This window comes from Pistacia vera, unplaced genomic scaffold, assembly GCF_008641045.1.
Source record: "Pistacia vera cultivar Batoury unplaced genomic scaffold, PisVer_v2 Contig940, whole genome shotgun sequence".
Classification (NCBI taxonomy): Eukaryota; Viridiplantae; Streptophyta; class Magnoliopsida; order Sapindales; family Anacardiaceae; genus Pistacia; species Pistacia vera.
In genome coordinates, this window is record NW_022196824.1 from 551576 (window position 1) to 570575 (window position 19000).

Here is a 19000-nt window from a genome sequence, read left to right on the forward strand (position 1 = left end):
CTGCCTCAGCTCCCTTCTTCTTCCACCTTTCATTAAATTCTACACTTTCTTTCTTTAACTTAACCCAACATCTTTACTGTTTAAGCATTTTTGGATATTTGATGATTTACCCTATCATATACTTTTTTATATGTAAACTTAAATATATCCATTNTTCTATTATAAACAATATTACAATACTTAATTAAATGATTAACAATTCAAGTGTTGCTTAGAGATTACAGGTTATGAGTTACATTGGACACAAATGAATGAATAATGAAAATTTGTTAGGGGTGTATTTGTAAACTTATAAGGTATTTTTGTTATTTTTTAAACTAATTGGGGGGTAATTATTTTTTACAGGGTACCCTGGAAAGGAACCGGAACCTGCATTTTAGGTTCCGGTTCCTTGAATTGAAGAACCTGCACTGTGCGGTTCCTGTTCCAGTTCCCCCGAAAAATGCAGGGTACCCGGAACTGCTCACCCCTAAAACGCGCAATGGAGAGTTCTGTTTTAAAAACCGGACCAGACCGGCCGGTCGGACCGGTTGGACCGGGAACCGGTAGCTTCTCCGGTCTGGTTTAGGTCTGAGGGGGTTTTTGAAATATTTTAAAATTATGAGGGTTACTTTGTAATTTTATAGGGGTATTTTGAAGATATATCAAAAGTTTAGGGATTAATTAGTAATTTTATTGGGGTATTTTTGGAATAAATAAAAATTTTAGGGATCAATTTGAACTTTTTTAGGGGAATTTTTGTAATATATTAAGATTTAAGGGGTTAATATGTAATTTTTTAAAAATAAAATATTGCTGATGTCATCAGTCCAACCGACCGGTCCAACCGGTTAGACCGATTGAACCGTGACCCGGACAACAAAACGGTTTGCCCTCCGATCTGGGTTTTAAAACAATGATGAAGAGTTGAAGACCATTTGGTATGCTACATTATTTTAAAACCCGAACCTGAGGGTAACCCGTTTTGCTGTCTGGGTCACGGGTCAACTGGTCCAACCGGTTGGACCGATGATGTCAGCGACAATTTTATTTTTAAAAAATTACATATTATCACTTAACTTTTAATATGTAACAAAAATTCTCCTAAAAAAGTTCAAATTAGTCCCTAAAATTTGTATTTATTTCACAAATGCCCCAAAAAAGTACCAATTAATCCTTAAACTTTTGACATATCTCTCAAACACTCCTACAAAATTACAATTAACCCTTATAATTTTAAAATATTACAAAAACCCCCTAAGACCTGAACCAGATCGGAGAAGCTGCCAAGTCCCGGTCTAACCGGTTTGACTGACCGGTCCGGTCCAGTTTTTAAAACAGAGGTATGCTATTATATTGTATTAAAAGTTAATGACTTTTTCCTATCCAAATAATGGTTTAACGACAAATTTTCACTCACAGACTTTTAAATATTATTTTACTATTCAAATTTATATTTCGATAGTGAATAAACAGTAAACTCGGTCCAAGTTGTTAAGACTTTTGAAGAGGAAAGGCAAATGAGTCTTTTGATAATAGGAGGTTGAATTTTGGTGGTTAGGATTTATTGGAATTTGATTTGAAAGGGGCGGTTGTATAAATCCTAATTACTCAATTGCCGGCTATTGGTGAGGTCTACAAGAGTAGGGTTTGAGGGGTTTTGGTGAGTGATGATTGGGAAAGAGAATGGTAGTGATGTGGGGTCGTAACGATGCCGTAATCAGAAACAGAATATCAATTTAGGTAGTAAAATGGTATTTTAAAAATCTATGGATGGAAAGTGTCATTAAGCTATTATTTGGCTGGAAAACAGTCATTTAGGGGGTGTTTGCTAAGCTTATAAGCTGATCAAACTAGCTTATAAGTTCTAAAATTAAGCTGACATGTTTGTTTATAACTTTTTTGAGTTTATAAGAAAAAAAAAAAAAAAAAGGGTGGGAGGGAGGTACAATTTTTTTTTTTTCGCCTATAAGTAGAGAGTTTGACCAAGTATATTATCACATTATCCTTATTTAATTTTAAAATTTCATAGTATATCCTTGTTTAATATAGTACCATTTTTTGTTATTTTGTAATAAAATGTATTTATAAGCCACATTTTACCAAATACGTCAACTACTTATCAGTCATTTATAAGTATTTTAACCAAATACGTAATTGCTTTAAATTTTAAATGCTATTTTCGTAAGCTCAGACAACACACCTAAATTTTTGTATTAGTTAAGTATCGTCAGAAAGTTTCACCTAACATTTTATGGTATTATTGACGTGATGCTCTTACATTTTACAATGTTACAAATGAAGATGCCCTCACAGGCAGTGACCTACATGAAATCAAATCAAATGATCTAACAATGCGTGCATATCTTATGTGTAGAAACAATGAGTTTGATAGGTGGATTGAGACTGAAGGAAAGAGAACCTTATCAAGATTCATCATTTAAGACGCCCCCAGTTTACAACCTAGAAAACGGAAAAACAGCCCATGGTTTCTCTGTCACTTGGGAACTCGCTACCATCTCATTTTCAAACCAACTGCACCTGCTCTGCCTCTGCTCCCTTCTTCTTCCACCTTTCATTAAATTCTATACTTTCTTTCTTTAACTTTTTAACCCAACATTTTACTGTTTAAGCATTTTTGGATATTTGATGATTTACCCTATCATATACTTTTTTATATGTAAACTTAAATATATCCATTAAATCCTTTTTCCCAAAGTATTTCCGGTATCAAGGAAAAAAATTAAAAAAAAAAAAACCATGCGGAAGTAAATTTTGGTGAGATGAAAATCAATATAGTTCAACACATATGGCCATACCTATTTGTTTGCATCAGAACCAAATATGCATATTTGATACTTGATAGTTCCAACTTTCAATCACTCTACTTCGGTACTTCCCTTGTTATCTGTGTGTGTGAATGAGAGACAGAAGTGGAAATTAATTTTCACGTACAGTACGGGAAATCCAGCAAGCATTGCTCATCAAGAACAAAATTAATGGGAAAGCCAACCCCAATTTCGTCATTTAATACATATTCAGGCTGTCAAATTTCATTCCAACAAATTTTTGTTTTTAAGATGGGGGTACTGCAGTCAATTTGTACACATCTTATTTATTTAATTATCCGAGAATCCTGAAATTATCAACCGAATAAGAATATCAGTAATCATCCTTATTAAGAGCTGTAAAGACTCAAACTTAAAAAATTATATTAGATTCTCAATTGCTCTTTCTACAATTGGATTATTACACTTAGAATTCAATATTATATTACTCCATGCCTGTCCAAATTCATTTTCTCATGCTCATTGCTCACATCACCTTAAGCTTCTAGTAGGATTTTTTTAATTAGTTTATATGTATACATATTCGCTCATGCAATGCAATCTGTTGAAGTTCTACATCGACTAGACATGCTCAAGTCTACTCGTTTATAAGAGGATGTAATTGTCCCATTCAACAAGGTCTTATTGGGTGAGAAGTCAAGCCCACCTCAAATTCTATCATGGTATCAGAGCCCAAATTCAGTTAAGCTGAGTGCTTGACTAACGGGTGAGGAGTTATAGCCAACAACTACCTTCATCAATAAGCATAACCTAACATATGAGTTTGACCGTGAGGGAGAGTGTTGGAGTCTCATACCGACTAGGCATATTCAAGCCTACTGGTTTATAAGAGAGGATAATTCTTCCATTCAATGAGACCTTATTAGGTGAAGAGTCAAACTCACCTCAAATTCTATCGTAATATGCTAAAACCCACAATTTAAAAACCCACCGTTTTAAGTGACCAACAAGCAAGAACCAAGACAAAACCAAGACGAAATTATTAAATTACAAAACCATGAGCTTCCCACTTTATATTATATAGGATTAATCTATATGCCAATTACCCCACTCTTCTCTTTCTCCATTCTTTCTATATACTAAATTTCTTTGAAGAAGAAATGGTTTTCATGGCTTCAAAAGCTGAAACCTCTTTCTCAGACGACTCTGGGAAAACGAATTTGAAACACTCGGAAGAGCAAGATCACATTACAAGGCAACTTTGTTTAAAATCATCACCAACAAAACACGACTCCTCTGAAGCCTTGGACAAACAACTAGTCCTCAAACGTATTCGTCACCATAAGTGTTTAAGCAAGGTCAGAAGCGCTGTCCAAGCTCTGGTGAGCAACGGTTCAGAACAAGCCAACACCGTCTCTGTCCATCAGCAGAAGTGGCTGGATCACGATGATGTTTTTTCCTCCCCATGAAACAATCCTTCACGATCAATATTGTTTATTAGAATATGGTCTTAGTCCACGAGCAGAATTATTTTAGTTTGTTCTTCTGTTGTATATTTTATTTTCTTAGAGGTACTAAATCCAAATTCAACGTTTCAAGTCATGCTAACACACCCACAGATGATATGTCCTGGTAGGGCTTGTGAACTTAATCATGTGGCGGTGTGATAGAGTTCTTTGCTGGGAATAATAGAGTAGCAGTACAACGATTCTATAATTTAAGCAGCAGGGTAGCAAAGGTTCTACTTTCTGAAGATTGATTTTGTAACCAGTTTGAAGGGACGGTTCCATCAAATGTATGTGATGTATTATTAATTCACTCACTGTAGTGATTGGTTTAATAGAGAGTTTCTACTTAATGTTACTTCCCTGGTAAGGAATGATAGGCTTCTTTTGAATCATTTTCATAGCCTCTTATCTTCTCTGGGCACCAGTTATTTCTTCAAGTTAAACATTCAACAAAATTAGCAGTAGCTCCAGGATAGGAACTTTAAATCCATCCGAGTTATGGATTGGTGGTATCTTAATCTGATAAAGTGATAATACGAAACTGCAAAAACTAGAAAGGGGGCTTCAATTAATTAGTTTAAATGTTTAATCTCGACTATTGGGCCGACTTGACAACACAAATTATGCAGTGCGCTGAACAAAGACATGCCATGTTTCTCTAAGATTTAAGTCTCAGAAAGATACAAGCCATTAGTTTTGTGCTTTGATCAAAACAGATAAAAGTCATAAAACCACCCCCAATGATTATCAAAGTGGCATAATTATCAAAATAATGGAGTAAAGCAGAGTCGATAAGTTCATAATCCATCAAACTCCAACAAAAGACACTACTAATACCAAAACGATATTCCGCAATAATCTAACTTAAAATCATTGTTATCACGAATCAGCATGAGGAGATGAGTCAAAACCCCACCAAAGGGGAGTCCTAAGATCCCAAATCATTTAGTTTCTTTACGCTGGAAGTTTGTGCATCAACTCACACTTACAAATTGCCAATGAAGTCCTGCAACAGTCGGATATGAAGAAACTATCCCTAGCCAACTTATCCGATCATAACACTGGGCAGAAATGCATAAAATGGACATGAATAATAATAAAAGAAATAAAACTGAAACGGGAATCAAATTTCTGATTGTAAGCAAATGAAACTCCTTAGAGAGAAAATCCAACAATCCTTGATGTTTCAAAAACCACTAATTTAACGTATTGAATGCAATAGAATGTCCTTGCTGATTAAGGCCCCTGGTAGTCTCTGGGGAGCTCTATACGTGTCCATAGGATATTTAGTATAATCTCACGACTTTGTTCAATTTCCAAGTATAACTATAATCATGTATCTTTGCATAATGGTGGAATAATAAATTTACTGGGATTCATAAATATTACAAAGTACACGGGATCACAAATCCCATCACCAATTCACCGTCCTGAGATTGTCCATCCCAAACCGAAAATTCCAATTTCACACCTTTTTATACTATCCTAATCCAATTCAACCCACGGCGCATTCTAATTAGGACCAAAACAGTCAAATAAGTGATCTAGGCAGTAGGCACAGAGTATGGTAAATGGTGAATCTCTTATAAGATACTGTCACAAGTGAGTTGTATGTTTTGCTCACTGGGTAGAACTCAATTCTAAACACACATGAGAAGTAGAGGAATACAATTACTGTCACTGACCGCAAATTCACAACAGACAAAACTTTTAACTCATTTCTTCATCAGTAACAACATTGTACTCCTGTTGGAGCTACGGACTATTCAAGAATAGCTTCAGCATGAATCTAATTAACAATGAAAAAATTGAGATCCAAGTTCGTCACTTTAACAAGCCAGAAGTAGTAAGGAGGCGAAGTGCTTGGTTTGAGTTGTTCAGAACCGCAGATGACCTTGAAATCTGCATTTTCCTTTTCTTCAAGAACTCCAAGGAATTCTTCAAGCATTCAGGAGGAGGCATGTCCTTCAAAATAACAGCCTCTAACCTGAAAAAAGGATCCAATCTCAAATGTCGTGAAGCTAATAAGATTTTCCATAATGCCATAAAGAAAAGATGTCTTACCCTGAGCTTTTCTTCTTTTTCTTATTAGAAGTGGGTTTCACCTCAGCCTTGTCATCTTCCGAGTCTGATAGGAAAACTTGTCTGTAGACAGAAGATGAACTTTGGTCATAATGTTACAGACTTAAAGCTAAAAGTTCAAAATCATTAACATGCATGTACATGTGCAAACCACTAATATACACATAAATACAACATACTTCTCACGAGCTGCAAGCATTTCAACAATGTCATTTGGAAGCATCCCTGAACCATCCAAAGCCTCTTTGTGCGTCTTTCCTGGCTCAGATTCTGCGACATCTAAGATAGCTTCACCTCCTTTAGAAGTTCGTGGAGTTTTTCTTTTAGCCCATAGTCTGCGACGTTCTTTTCCCTCACGAACAACCCTATGTGGAGGAATTAATATAAAGTTCAGAATGTACATTTACCAGTTATCTTTCAACATAAAACAGTTTTAAACACCACCATAAGAAAGTTGAGCTAATTGCAGACCGGACAGCAGCAGGTTTGCAAAGTTCATGGTAAAATAACTAGATTTTGAGAAAACAATTAGTACCATTAAAGATGAAACTATCTTACATGCTATGCCACCCCTAAAAATTAAGTAAACAAATAATATAAGAAATTGATCCTCTGGAATTAACATAGATACTTCCTACATCTAACTCCAGCTATACCCAGAACCACTGCAAAAAAAAATAAAATAAATAAATAAAAAATAAAAGGAGGAAAAAATAAAAATCCCAGTTACATGTTAACATCTCCTCGTCCATATGCACTCCAGCTTATTCATCATAGTAAATGTTCAAAGAACCATAGTTGAGCTACCAACCTAACATAATTTGGATGCCCAAGCACTCTACACCCTTTAAACATCCTAAGTTCCAACACTTTTCCAAGCTCACGTTCTTATGAACCCCTTCACATAACAATTAGAATTCTATTACGAAACAACTCATCGACACTCCTTACTCAAATTAAAGATATTCTATCAATAACAATCTTCCCACATCAGTTCTTACAAACTTTATGCACATAGCTTTGCAAATTCTCGAAAGAAATTATTTTGATTTATTTACTGTAAATATTACTTTACAATATTGTTAATCAGAAAATTTGAGAGTAGACCTGGCCTTATTTTCTTTCTGGACTCTTCGTATCTCTTCATCTTGCTGTATTCCCTGAAAAAGAAAATAGATAGATAATTCGTAAAACAATTTTGCATGTTTTCGTTTAAGTTATATCCAAAAAGTAGATAAAAGGGGCACCTGCTCGGCTGTGAATTCCTCGGGAGCGTCCGAATCATAATCTTCTCTCTTCGACATTCTCAATCTCTTGCTCTTCTAAAACTTTAAGGTCTAGGGTTTAAGGTACAAGACGAAGAAGCGATACATCTATTATTTGTTTGGGCTGGGATATCAGGCCCATATTCTGAACCATCGACCCAGAAGCTCTGTTAAGCCCGAAACTGTTCTAAATCATAGAGGTCTAGGGTTTAGGGTTGGTTCTGAACCGAGAATAAAAAATTGGGAAGTAATCTTTAGCCCCCACCTAATTGGTCTTCACCCCCTCACTTTTAAATGTATGTTTTTGTTTTGACAAATTTAACCGTAATTTAAATTACTAGAAATAATATTATAATTTCTAAATATAATCATACTCTCTTTTATACTTTTTTTTAATTTTTAATATTTAATTTTACATAAACCCTAATCCTAAATTTTCATAACCTAATATTAAAGTATCATAATCATTGAACCCTTCTGTTTTAAATATTTGTTTATTTGATGAAAATATAATACTAAAACTATGAAAAAAGTAATTACACAACAAAATAAATATGATTATGAAGAAGAAAAAATAAGTGGAAATTAGGAATTTGGGAAAGAAAAAAAAGGTGTAAAGAAAAAACCGAGTTAAGTTTGATTTGGGAAAAAGGATGTAAAACAAAAAAAACATAATTAAATTTGAAATTGGAAAAAGTAAACCTAATTAAGCTTAGAGGGATGTTTCGGAATTAAATGAGATTTAAAGAGACTTTTTTAATTATAGAAGACGTGTATTTAGGCATGAGGTAAAGATGAATTAAATACGGCTAAATATCACTTCCCTAAAAATTTAGGATGAATAGAAAAGACAATTTATCATAATTAATTAACCGGCCTAAATGAGTTATGCTTTCATTTAACTTATAAAAAGAAACTGATTTAATAGACTATGAGTTGGATTTATTGGGTCATTTAAAATTATGATCACCTTAAAAAAAAAAAAAAAAAAAAAAATGAGATGATGGGTTTGATTTGAGGATAGAAACTAGTGGTTTAATAACCGACTCGGGATAAATCTCGACAAAGTGGCCAAGACCCCGACTGACCGATTGAACCAATTTGACCCGCCAGTCAAACTAATAATGTCAGCATGTCCAAAGGTTTGAAATCCAACAAACACACTCCTAAAAAATTCTATCAATCCCCATAGGTTTGCAATCTAGCAAACACACCCTAAATGCAAATCGGCGGTTGACTAATTGGCAGTGACAACATACCAAATACAAATCCCACTCATCCTTTGAGTCATTCCCACAAATCTGCCCAAGATCTAGTCGAAATCAAACCATTTTGTGGCAAAAAACACCACCAACAACCCAAGCTAAATAAAGCTTGTTTCCAACGTCGACAACACTTCCTATCACCACGAGAATACTCCCCTCAGCCTCCTAACCAAAACCCATCTCACCCCCCTATTCGCCTTGCCAATCGCCAACAACATCCTACTATTGTGGTTGCAATGACTTTTGCCTTTTCCAATCATTTCACTCACCGGAAATCACCTCAATCGCCACCTTTCAACTCATCAACACTTCCTCTCCAAAACCCCCAATAGCCCTATCACTGTCTGCTCGTCAATTGCCGCCCTCCTCTCTAGGGTTTGCTTATTCAAGTTAAGAATAATTGAAATTGGTGACTCGCCTTTGGGTCCCGGTTAGACCAGCTAAACTGGTTGGGGCGGGCTGCATGGGTTTTAGAACAGAGATGGAAACTATCNGGGTTAACCCACCCCACCCGCAGCCTAACCCGGCGGAATTAAATGAGATTTAAAGAGACTTTTTTAATTATAGAAGACGTGTATTTAGGCATGAGGTAAAGATGAATTAAATGCGGCTAAATATCACTTCCCTAAAAATTTAGGATGAATAGAAGACACTTTATCATAATTAATTAACCGGCCTAAATGGGTTATGCTTTCATTTAACTTATAAAAAGAAACTGATTTAATAGACTATGAGTTGGATTTATTGGGTCATTTAAAATTATGATAACCTTAAAAAAAAAAAATTAAAAAAAAAATGAGGTTGATGGGTTTGATTTGAGGATAGAAACTAGTGGTTTAATAATCGACTCGGGATAAATCTCGATAAAGTGGCCAAGTCCCAGGTTGATCGGTTGAACCAGTTTGACTCGCTAGTCAAACTAATAACGTCAGTATGTCTAAAGGTTTAAAATCCAACAAACACACTCCTAAAAAAAACGTATCAATCCCTACAGGTTTGCAATCTAGCAAACACACCCCAAATACAAATCGGCGGTCGACTGGTTCGTGGCGGCAACACACCAAATGCAAATCCCACTCATCCTTTGAGTCATTCCCAACAAATCTGCCCAAGATCTGGTTGAAATCAAACCATTTTGTGGCAAAAAACACCATCATGGGCGTCGACAACCTAGGCTAAATAGAGCTTATTTCCAACATCGACAACACTTCCTATCACCACGAAAACACTCCCCTAAGCCTCCTAACCAAAACCCATCTCACCTCCCTATTCGCCTTGCTAATCGCCAACAACATCTTACTATTGTGGCCATAATGACTTTTGCCTCTTTCAGTCGTTTCACTCACCGGAAATCATATCAATCGCCACCTTTCAACTCATCAACACTTCCTCTCCAAAACCCCTAATAGCCCTGTCATTGTCTGCTCACCAATTGCCGCCCTCCTCTCTAGGGTTTGCTTATTCAAGTAAAGAACAATTGAAATTGGTGGCTCGGCCTTGGGTCCCGGTTAGACCAGCTAAACCAGTGGGGGCGGGCTGCATGGGTTTTAGAACAGAGATGGAAACTATCGTTTCTTGATTATATAACGACCAATCAACTATGTCTCATGACTTCTTAATTAATATCTATTACTAAGAAGCCAATTATACGCAAATAAATTATTTCTTATATTTTGTGTAAATTGAAATTCAGGTATTATAAGGAATCTAAATTCCTGAAAGCATAAATAACATGTTACCGAATAAAAAGAAGAAGAAAAATTTTGTTCATTGATAACTTAAGAGCGCTGAAATTGGAGTGACGATCAATTTAGGCCAAGTGTACTGTAAACTAATATTACTTCTAAATAATCAAGAAAATAAATCAGAAACTCAAATATTCAAACAAATAATCGCAGAAGATTCATGAAATTTACAGAAGTTCTAAAACAAGAAAGACAGCTTGAACATTAAAGATATCGATCTAAGAAACAGAGTCTTGGGATAAACATATTATTAATATTTGTAAGCAATATCTTCCAAGATTTTGCTCAACTCTTCAACCTTAGAGAGCATAGGCATGTGGTCAGCACCACTAATTGTAAACACTTCTTTCGGAGGGTCATTCTCGATCATCTCTCGTTGAAACTCTGGCTCTATCACTTCATCGTCTCCGCACATCACATAAATTCGATCAATGGATCCGTACCTCTCTTTGGTTAAGAGGGAATCTTTAGATATATCTTCTTTGCAAAACTTGGTTGTTCTAACCTTTTGATTTGCAATCTCCACAATCTGCATGCGGAAATGCTCTAAATTAGAGGAAATATAATGTGTTGCATGCTATTGCTAGCCGTCCATAAATTGAATTAGGATACTTGTAGACTTACCGATTCCGTGCAGTTCTTAAACACCTTGGCCTTCATGTATTCTCGACCAAAGCAAATAGATGATTGAATTGTATCCACTCCATGGTCGAATTTTAACAGGCAATCCATCAAGGATTCTAACGGGGTCCTGTTCAAATACTAGGGAACAAACAAAAAAAAAACGGAAGAGGGTTAAAAAAATTAGCTTTCTCAAATACATTTTTTCTTATATAGTGAAGAAATTAGTCTTTACTTCTTCTATAAGGGCTCCCGGGGAAGATTTATAGGTAGGCATAAAAGCGGACACAAAAACTCCAACCGAAACTTTTTGTGGAAATTTTTCCATGGCAAGAGCAATGCTAATCCCCCCATAGCTATGGCCAACAAGAATAACTTTATCATCAGCCTTTAGAGAGGCCAGGAACTTTAACAGTGGCTCCATAAAATCTGAAAGAGGATAAATCTCATCGAAACTCTTGGCGTTGAGCGCCGTAGTACCCATGTCTATAGTAGTGATTAGGTGACCAGCTGCTTGGAGAGGTATCCTGACCTTGAACCAAGGCCATTCTCCAAAGCAAGCTGCATCAACGAAAACAAAGTGCTTCATTCCCTCCATTGCTACCTTTCTCTTTCTGTTTTCTGTAGTATGCAAAAGTTGAACTCTAGACAAGTTCAAGCTGTGACAGGTTATTTACCATCATTTTGCGGGTTTAATTACTGGACACCCATGTAATTTGGTATTGATGCTAGTGACATCAATACCCAAAAGGTTTAAAAACTATCAACAACACCCTTGACTTTAGCAATCTCTGCCAAGACAAACGATCATTTGGTAAAAGTACGTGATTTTATGCTTGTTGACATAATTTTAGTTGATAATTCCAACAGCATAATTTCTTTTAATATGTAAGAGGATCTCACAAGACTAAACCAATGTTTCGACGTTGCCAGTGTTGATAAACAAAGTTATAAGGATGCAAATAGCAGTATCGCTATACTCTATGAACTTGAGTTAACGCTCGATGCATGTTTTTATCATATCTTGGATGGAAACTTTTGTTTATCACCTACACCGATGCAATGTCCGAGTCACAACAGTTTGTATTAATGTACATTGTTGTGCAGGAATAAACGCCCACCTCGAGCCTAATAGAAGCCGGGGAATCCCAGTCCGGACATCGCCATCCAGTACGTTTTGGACAATATTCTGGCCGGCGCAGATTTTCACATCAACATACATTAAAGCATTGTCTACGTACCAATACGTTTTAAGTGTTACTTGCCCAACAACGAGAACAATACATTGACGCCATCCCGCTTAACTAGATGATTTAAATCTTACTTAGTCTACAACAATGTAGTACCCAAGTCGCAACAAACACTAAAACATCTAAACAGACGCAGTTTTGTGTAGCTATAAAGAGGGCAAAAATTTCAGCATTAATCTACAATGACGTTTCTCGTAATTAGATGATCATTGTCGAGATTATTGCTGAACTTCGTAAAGTTGGCAATTCTCTCCTCTTTCTTCTCAGTAGTTTTATTTGTTTGTTTTTCTGTATATTTTATGTGTAATAAGTACGTTCAGCTACAATATTCACTAAAATATTGGAAATAAAAATTTAGGATTGGGTTGATAAATCTGAAAGCAATGGAAGTTGATGGATTTAGAGTAAAATGTTAGAGGTTTAAAAGTAATTTGTGGGAAATGTTTAGAGACGGGCAGACAGCCGTTGATAGGCGTTACTTTTGCAGTAGGAGAGAAAAAGGAGTGAAAAGGAGCCCATGCATGAAGTATAATTATAAATCAAAATGAACAAAGGTCAGTTTGGCACCGTTCTCAAAAAACTTTCCGTTCTAATTTTTCATCTTCCAATCTCAAAAAAGCGTTGCTGAAATACAGTTTAGCCACATCCATGCAAAATCTGTACATTAGTTTTCTTCAAAAATGAATGAAGACCCTTTTTCATTAAATTTTTTACAGTTGTGTGTTCTTCGAAAATGAATGAGGATCCCCCTTTTCTCTTCTTAGATATTTGAATTTGAGGGCATCCTATGCAATCTCACCATTGGCTTCGTCAGCAAACACAAGCAATTCGGAAATAAATTTGACTGGTATTATGTGTTCTCTGGTTGTAGTCTGTTATAGTCTGCTGTATTAAAAAACAATTTTATATCAAGTAAATCCATCATTGACAATTTTTTTTTAGTTTTTAAACCGTAGAAATATGAATGTTTACTTATTACTTTAAGAAAGGTTCATTCATTTATTGGAAACAGAATTGAGAGCCATGATTTTCTTTTTCTGTGTCGTGACTGTGTAATGCCTTATTTGATATAGAAGACACTGATGCTGTAAGAATTGGGAAGAAGACACTACTAGGAAAGAATTGGGAAGAGGAGTAATTGGCCCAACAATGCAACCCACCCTCCACTGGTAGCTTTTAATTTGTGGCCCAACCACTAGCACCAAACTAGAGTAATATATATTTAATATATCTAGAATATTGCTGAGTGTGAGAAATGATTTAGGAAATGCATCAAACTGCAATTTTATTTAGAGTAAACGACATATTCCCACCCAAGGTTTGACAAAATCCCAAGTTAGTACCATTAGTTCCATTTATTCTAAATTCCCACCTTTAAAGTAATAGTGTTATGAATTTTTAGGGTTTAGAGGGTGCAATTACTATAATGCCCTTAACCCTAAATTAATAAATTATGTTTTAACCCCTAAATTAGTAGAATTACAAAACTTACCATTTTATTTTCAAATTATATCAAAAACACCCTCGGTCACTATACACCCTCGTCGGAAACAGCCCGATCTGGGCTGTTTTCGATGACGTCGAACCCCCTAGTCACCTCCATCCAGTGGCGGACCTAGGATTTTTGCCCGGGGGGGCCCTGTCACTCCGCCACTATTTGCCAATCAAGTAGTGAAAACATAAGAAAATAATTTACAGGGAAACACAAGAAAATTTTTACGTGGAAAAACCTTTTCAATATGAAGAGATAAAAAACCACAGGAATCTAACGACCCACTTAAATCCAATATAAGCAAAAGAGTTTACAATAACTACAAATCAACCAAAAATATTCTACACAAATTTAAAGCTCAATTACAACTCTAACAAAAGTAAGATACACAAAGGTTTACAAAGAGATGGATTACAATCACTCTAAATCCAGATCTAGATGTTAACATTCTAACTCAACCGTCTATATTAAAGATTCACACATCCTCTGCATATTGACCCAAAAATCAAGTTAGAATGGTATACCTAAAGATCTAAATAATATGAATATTTATTATTTAAAGATGAAAGCAAGTTAGAATAGTATACCTGAAGATCTTCAATTTAACATGATTTTTCGCTTCATTATGTTCTGAAAATGTTCAATGATATCTTCATTTTGAATTGTAGCAAAAACTTCCTTTTCAATGTAAACTACTAAGCAATTGTTCATCCATTCGTCTCCCATTCGATTACACAAAGTATTCTTAACAAGATTCATTGCAGAGAACACCCTTTCAACTGTTGCAGTAGCCATAGGCAAAACCAGTGCTAATTTAATAAGCAAGAAAACTTTGTCATAAGCAACATCCTTCTTAAACTCAACCATTTTTTTTGCTAGATCGGCAATCCCATCAACATGAGTGAAATTGGCATTGGTGCTAACATCCACATAATAATTTTCAAGTTGATTATCGAGCAACCAAATATCGTGTTGAGGAAAATCGATAGGATAGAACTTTGCAAACTTTAGTAATCTGTCTTTTTTAAATGCAGCAAAAGAGTTACTTGGATCAAGAGATGCCATACACTGAAGCAACCCCATGTTTACTTCATCAAAACGATTGTTGAGTTCTTCTTGAATGTTATCTAAAACTGTGTACATCAATTCCACCTTAAAATGATGTTTATTCGCAATTGGTGCAATCCCTCGTTTTGTCCTCCCAAAATTATCTTCCATGTTCTCCGGGATTGGTATGTCATTATCTTTACATAGATCATAAGCTTCTTTTAACAATATGTCGAAGCAAGTGTCTTCATTTCTCAATTTATGCAACCGACGCTTCGAAATTTGTACAAACTGCATGGCATTAAGGAGATCTTGATCTTTTCTTTGTAATGCTTATGACAGTTCATATGTGATTCCCAATACTTTCTTCATCAAGAATAACAAAAAGACGAATTCAAAATTCTCCATGATTCGTAATAAACTCCTTGCTTGACTTTTGTTTTGCCAATCATCTCCTTCAATCTCAATCACTCTGAGCACACCAACAACAGAAGAAAATAAGTTTATGACACTATGAATTGTCCCTATGTGTGAACCCCAACGTGTATCTCCTGGTCGTTTAATAGTACATTCTTGATTCAAACCGCGTCCCGTCTGAATATCACCATTAGAAATCAAAGATATCACATATTCATACTGATTGTCACGTAGAAGATCTCTGCGCTTGCAAGATGCTGCCACAGTGTTTGATAACATAGAAAGAGTTTGAAAAAATTCACCCAATGCTGAATGTTTACTTACAACTTTGACTAGCGCCAATTGGAGCTGATGAGAGAAACAATGAATGTAGAAAGCAAATTTATTTTCTCTCAATATTAAAGTCTTCAAACCATTGAACTCACCCCTCATATTGCTTGCTCCATCGTAACCTTGGCCCCGTAAACTTGTCAAACTCAATCCATACTTTACAAAAAAGGCATCTATTGCAGTTTTCAAAGACTTTGCAGAAGTATTCTTAACATGCACAATCCCAATAAAACGTTCGATAACACAACCCATTTTGTCCACATAGCGAAAAACAATAGCCATTTGTTCTTTCACTGCCACATCACGAGATTCATCAACCAGTAAAGAAAATGGTTGTTTATCTCTCACAATTTCTGCAATAATTTTCTTGGTTGTCAAATGAGCACAAACACTAGTTAGTTGCCTCTGGATTTTGGGGGCCGTCATTTGATGGTTTTTCGGAGCATTTCCCAGCACAACTTTCTTTATGTCGTCATTGTGATTGGATAGAAACTTCAATAGTTCCATAAAGTTACCTTGATTTTCAGATTCAACTGACTCGTCATGACCACGAAATGCTAATCCTTGATGTAAAAGAAATCTAATGCAATCAATTGATGCATTCAAGCGAATACGATAATCCAATTTGCCCTTTTTCGACACGCAACCAAGATTTACATCGATGTGTTGCCTTTGGTTCATCAAATCAACACACTTGGCATGACATTGGTTATGAGTACTAGAATGATCACCAACATGTTTTTTCACTTTTGCTTTATCTTTCCAGTTATTATATCCCTTATTCACAAAAACTTCACCACCTGCTTGGTCACCATAATCGGGTTTGAAAAGATAACAATTCAAACAGAAGATTGCATCTTTTGCCACACTATATTCCATCCAACATGAACCTTCTTTGTACCACTCTGATGTAAACCTACGCTTTTTATCTCCAAAAGGAGTGAAAGGAAAGTTATGATCTTTAGGTTGGCAAGGACCTTTCAACAAGTATGCTCTTCGAACTTCCTCTTTTTGTTTGTCAGTACAACAAAGCTCATTAATTGGTATCCTCAATCCTGGGTCAGTTTCAAGCTCATCTAAATTGAACACCCCGATTGAACGTTGAGCTTCTTTTTCTTGGTGTTGTTGTTGCTGTTGTGGGGTTTCTTCTTCTAATGGGGTTTGATTAACCTCAATATCAGTAGAGTCTCCATCAACATTTTTTGCTGGACTTTTCTTCAGTCTCTTGAAATAATTGGATATCATAATCTTATTTGTTAATGCTTTGGATTTCAAATCCAATAAACATATAATGAATTAATACCAAAGTGGGATCCCAAAAATAAGAGACAAAGAGATTCCTATTAAAAAAAAAAAAAAAAAATTAATTTAGCAACTTAATTTTCTCTTGAATAAGATACATGAACAAACCATGATATATTTAAATTCATGATACATGATACATAAGACATATTTTAATTTAACACATCTATTTAACACACGTTACACACCATGTCAATATGTCACCATATATAATACATTCAAATATTTAATTATATAAGACATGTTTGAAACAAGAGCCAGGAAAACAAAGTCAAAGATAATAGAAAAAAATTGTTTAACTTATTATTTGTCTCACTAAAAGTCTAAAACTGGGTCCGCCACTGCTAAAATTTTTCACCCAAACGCCAAACCCAATACTCTAAAGGCATCAATAAGATTTTCTTCAAAAGCAGTAGTTTATTATTTGTCTCACTAAAACTGGGTCCGCCACTGCTAAAATATTTCACCCAAATGTCAAACCCAATACTTTAAAGGCATCAATAAGATTCTTCAAAAGCAGTAGTTTATTATTTGTCTCACTAAAACTGGGTCCACGAGGACCACCACTGCTAAAATTTTTCACCCAAACGCCAAACTCAATACTCTAAAGGCATTAATAAGATTCTTAAAAAGCAGGTAGTATGTCATTAAATAAGGAAATACTAATTACTAACCTTCAGAGTTCAGGGGCTTCAGGAGACGCAGATTAGAGAAGTTGAAAAGGGGGATTTTTTTAATTTCTAGGTTGAGCTTCAGCCGCATGTAAAAAGGGAGTTGGGAACTGGGGAAGAAAAAGCTGAATAAGGAAAAGACGAAAGCTAACTTTTCAGTTTTTAACCTTTTATTTTTTTTTTTAATCTTCCCAAAAAAATGAAAAAAAACTTTGCAATTTTTTTTTAAAATCTGAGGGCAGGCCTGGGCCTACACTCAAGGAGCCTGGGTCCGCCCCTGCCTCCATCACCTTCCCCGTAGTCTATCGTCCAAAACCCCTCTAGTTCTCGACTCATTTGCCTCTCCAATCGCCGGCACCATTAGGCTTAGGGTTTCTGTATTCTTCACCAGATTCCGATCGATTCCGGCGGTGAAAATCCAATTAGACACCACGAATGCAACCATCGTCCCAAAATCTATAAAACCCCTATGTCCCCAGCAACCGTTTCGTCGTCATTCGCCGGCCGAGAGTTCGTGTTCATCGACTGTTTTTCGTTGCCGTGGCCAGAGATCGGTGAGTGATGAGGGGTTGTGAATGGTATGGTTTTGTAGAGGGGAGGATGGGGGTTCAAATGGTGGTGACAAGGGTGATTTTGGGTGGAAGAATCACCGGAAAAGATTGAAAAACGTCGAGGACGACGGTTGCTAATGTGCGTCGGAGGACTGTTAGAGGCAGTGGTCTGCTAACGTGCGCCGCCCATGTAAAATGACCAATTTACCCCTTTACCATTACATCAAACGTTTTTCCGTCACTTTAAGGGTGTGAATCTAGAATAAATGGAACCAATGGTACTAACTTGGGATTTCGTCAAACCTTAGGTGGGAATATGTCGTTTACTCTTTTATTTATTAAAGCCCATCTCACAGCTAAGAGCTATTGCACTCATAATTTCTCAAAAATCGCTAACATCATTGCTTTGATTTATTGAAATAGTCACGGACTAGTATGATAGTATCCTAATGGGGAGAATTATTTATAGAGTAAACGACATGTTCCCACCCAAAGTTTAGCCAAATTGAAGGTTACCACTCTTGGTTTCATAAATCTCATATTCCCACCCTTAAATGACCACCATGAGTGACTGTTGAGTGCCATTATGCTATTGCCTTTGACAAAACCCATCCATGGATTCATAAATTTTGACGGCCATTTTGGTTGCTTACTTGCCGGAAAATCCACCAAACTCGACAAGAATC

General features: G+C 35.8%; 3 protein-coding genes across 4 annotated transcripts; all 3 read right to left on the bottom strand.

Moving 5' to 3' along the window:
* Window positions 1-5591: 5591 nt before the first annotated feature.
* Window positions 5592-7741, bottom strand: LOC116120656. Of its 2 annotated transcripts, XM_031406622.1 has the most exons (5): window positions 7606-7741; window positions 7466-7518; window positions 6538-6723; window positions 6341-6421; window positions 5599-6263 (listed from the first exon to the last, which is right to left on the bottom strand). In XM_031406622.1, exons 1-5 carry the CDS (start codon window positions 7660-7662, stop codon window positions 6101-6103), a joined length of 540 nt encoding a protein of 179 aa, XP_031262482.1. In that variant the 5' UTR covers window positions 7663-7741; the 3' UTR covers window positions 5599-6100. The 2 variants fall into 2 exon arrangements, with proteins under 2 accessions (XP_031262483.1, XP_031262482.1); XM_031406623.1 differs by lacking the exons at window positions 7466-7518; window positions 7606-7741 and adding an exon at window positions 7170-7454 and having other exon boundaries at window positions 5592-6263.
* Window positions 7742-10883: 3142 nt separating this feature from the next.
* On the bottom strand, window positions 10884-11852 carry LOC116120677 (methylesterase 10-like). The gene is made up of 3 exons (XM_031406650.1): window positions 11490-11852; window positions 11258-11395; window positions 10884-11162 (listed from the first exon to the last, which is right to left on the bottom strand). The coding sequence occupies exons 1-3, from the start codon at window positions 11850-11852 to the stop codon at window positions 10884-10886; spliced, it is 780 nt and encodes a 259-aa protein (XP_031262510.1).
* Window positions 11853-15376: 3524 nt separating this feature from the next.
* Window positions 15377-17035, bottom strand: LOC116120678 (zinc finger MYM-type protein 1-like). The gene has a single exon (XM_031406651.1). The coding sequence runs from the start codon at window positions 17033-17035 to the stop codon at window positions 15377-15379; it is 1659 nt and encodes a 552-aa protein (XP_031262511.1).
* Window positions 17036-19000: the final 1965 nt, after the last annotated feature.

Coding starts and splice junctions, on each gene's coding strand:
- LOC116120656 (XM_031406622.1), bottom strand. CDS start 7,662: ATGTCGAAGAGAGAAGATTATGATTCGGACGCTCCCGAGGAATTCACA. Junction 6,724..7,465: donor CAGAAAGAAAATAAGGCCAG/GTCTACTCTCAA, acceptor TCCTCCACATAG/GGTTGTTCGTGAGGGAAAAG. Junction 6,264..6,340: donor AAAAAGAAGAAAAGCTCAGG/GTAAGACATCTT, acceptor TCCTTTTTTCAG/GTTAGAGGCTGTTATTTTGA.
- LOC116120677 (XM_031406650.1), bottom strand. CDS start 11,852: ATGGAGGGAATGAAGCACTTTGTTTTCGTTGATGCAGCTTGCTTTGGA. Junction 11,396..11,489: donor CGGGAGCCCTTATAGAAGAA/GTAAAGACTAAT, acceptor TTTGTTCCCTAG/TATTTGAACAGGACCCCGTT. Junction 11,163..11,257: donor TTAAGAACTGCACGGAATCG/GTAAGTCTACAA, acceptor TTCCGCATGCAG/ATTGTGGAGATTGCAAATCA.
- LOC116120678 (XM_031406651.1), bottom strand. CDS start 17,035: ATGATATCCAATTATTTCAAGAGACTGAAGAAAAGTCCAGCAAAAAAT.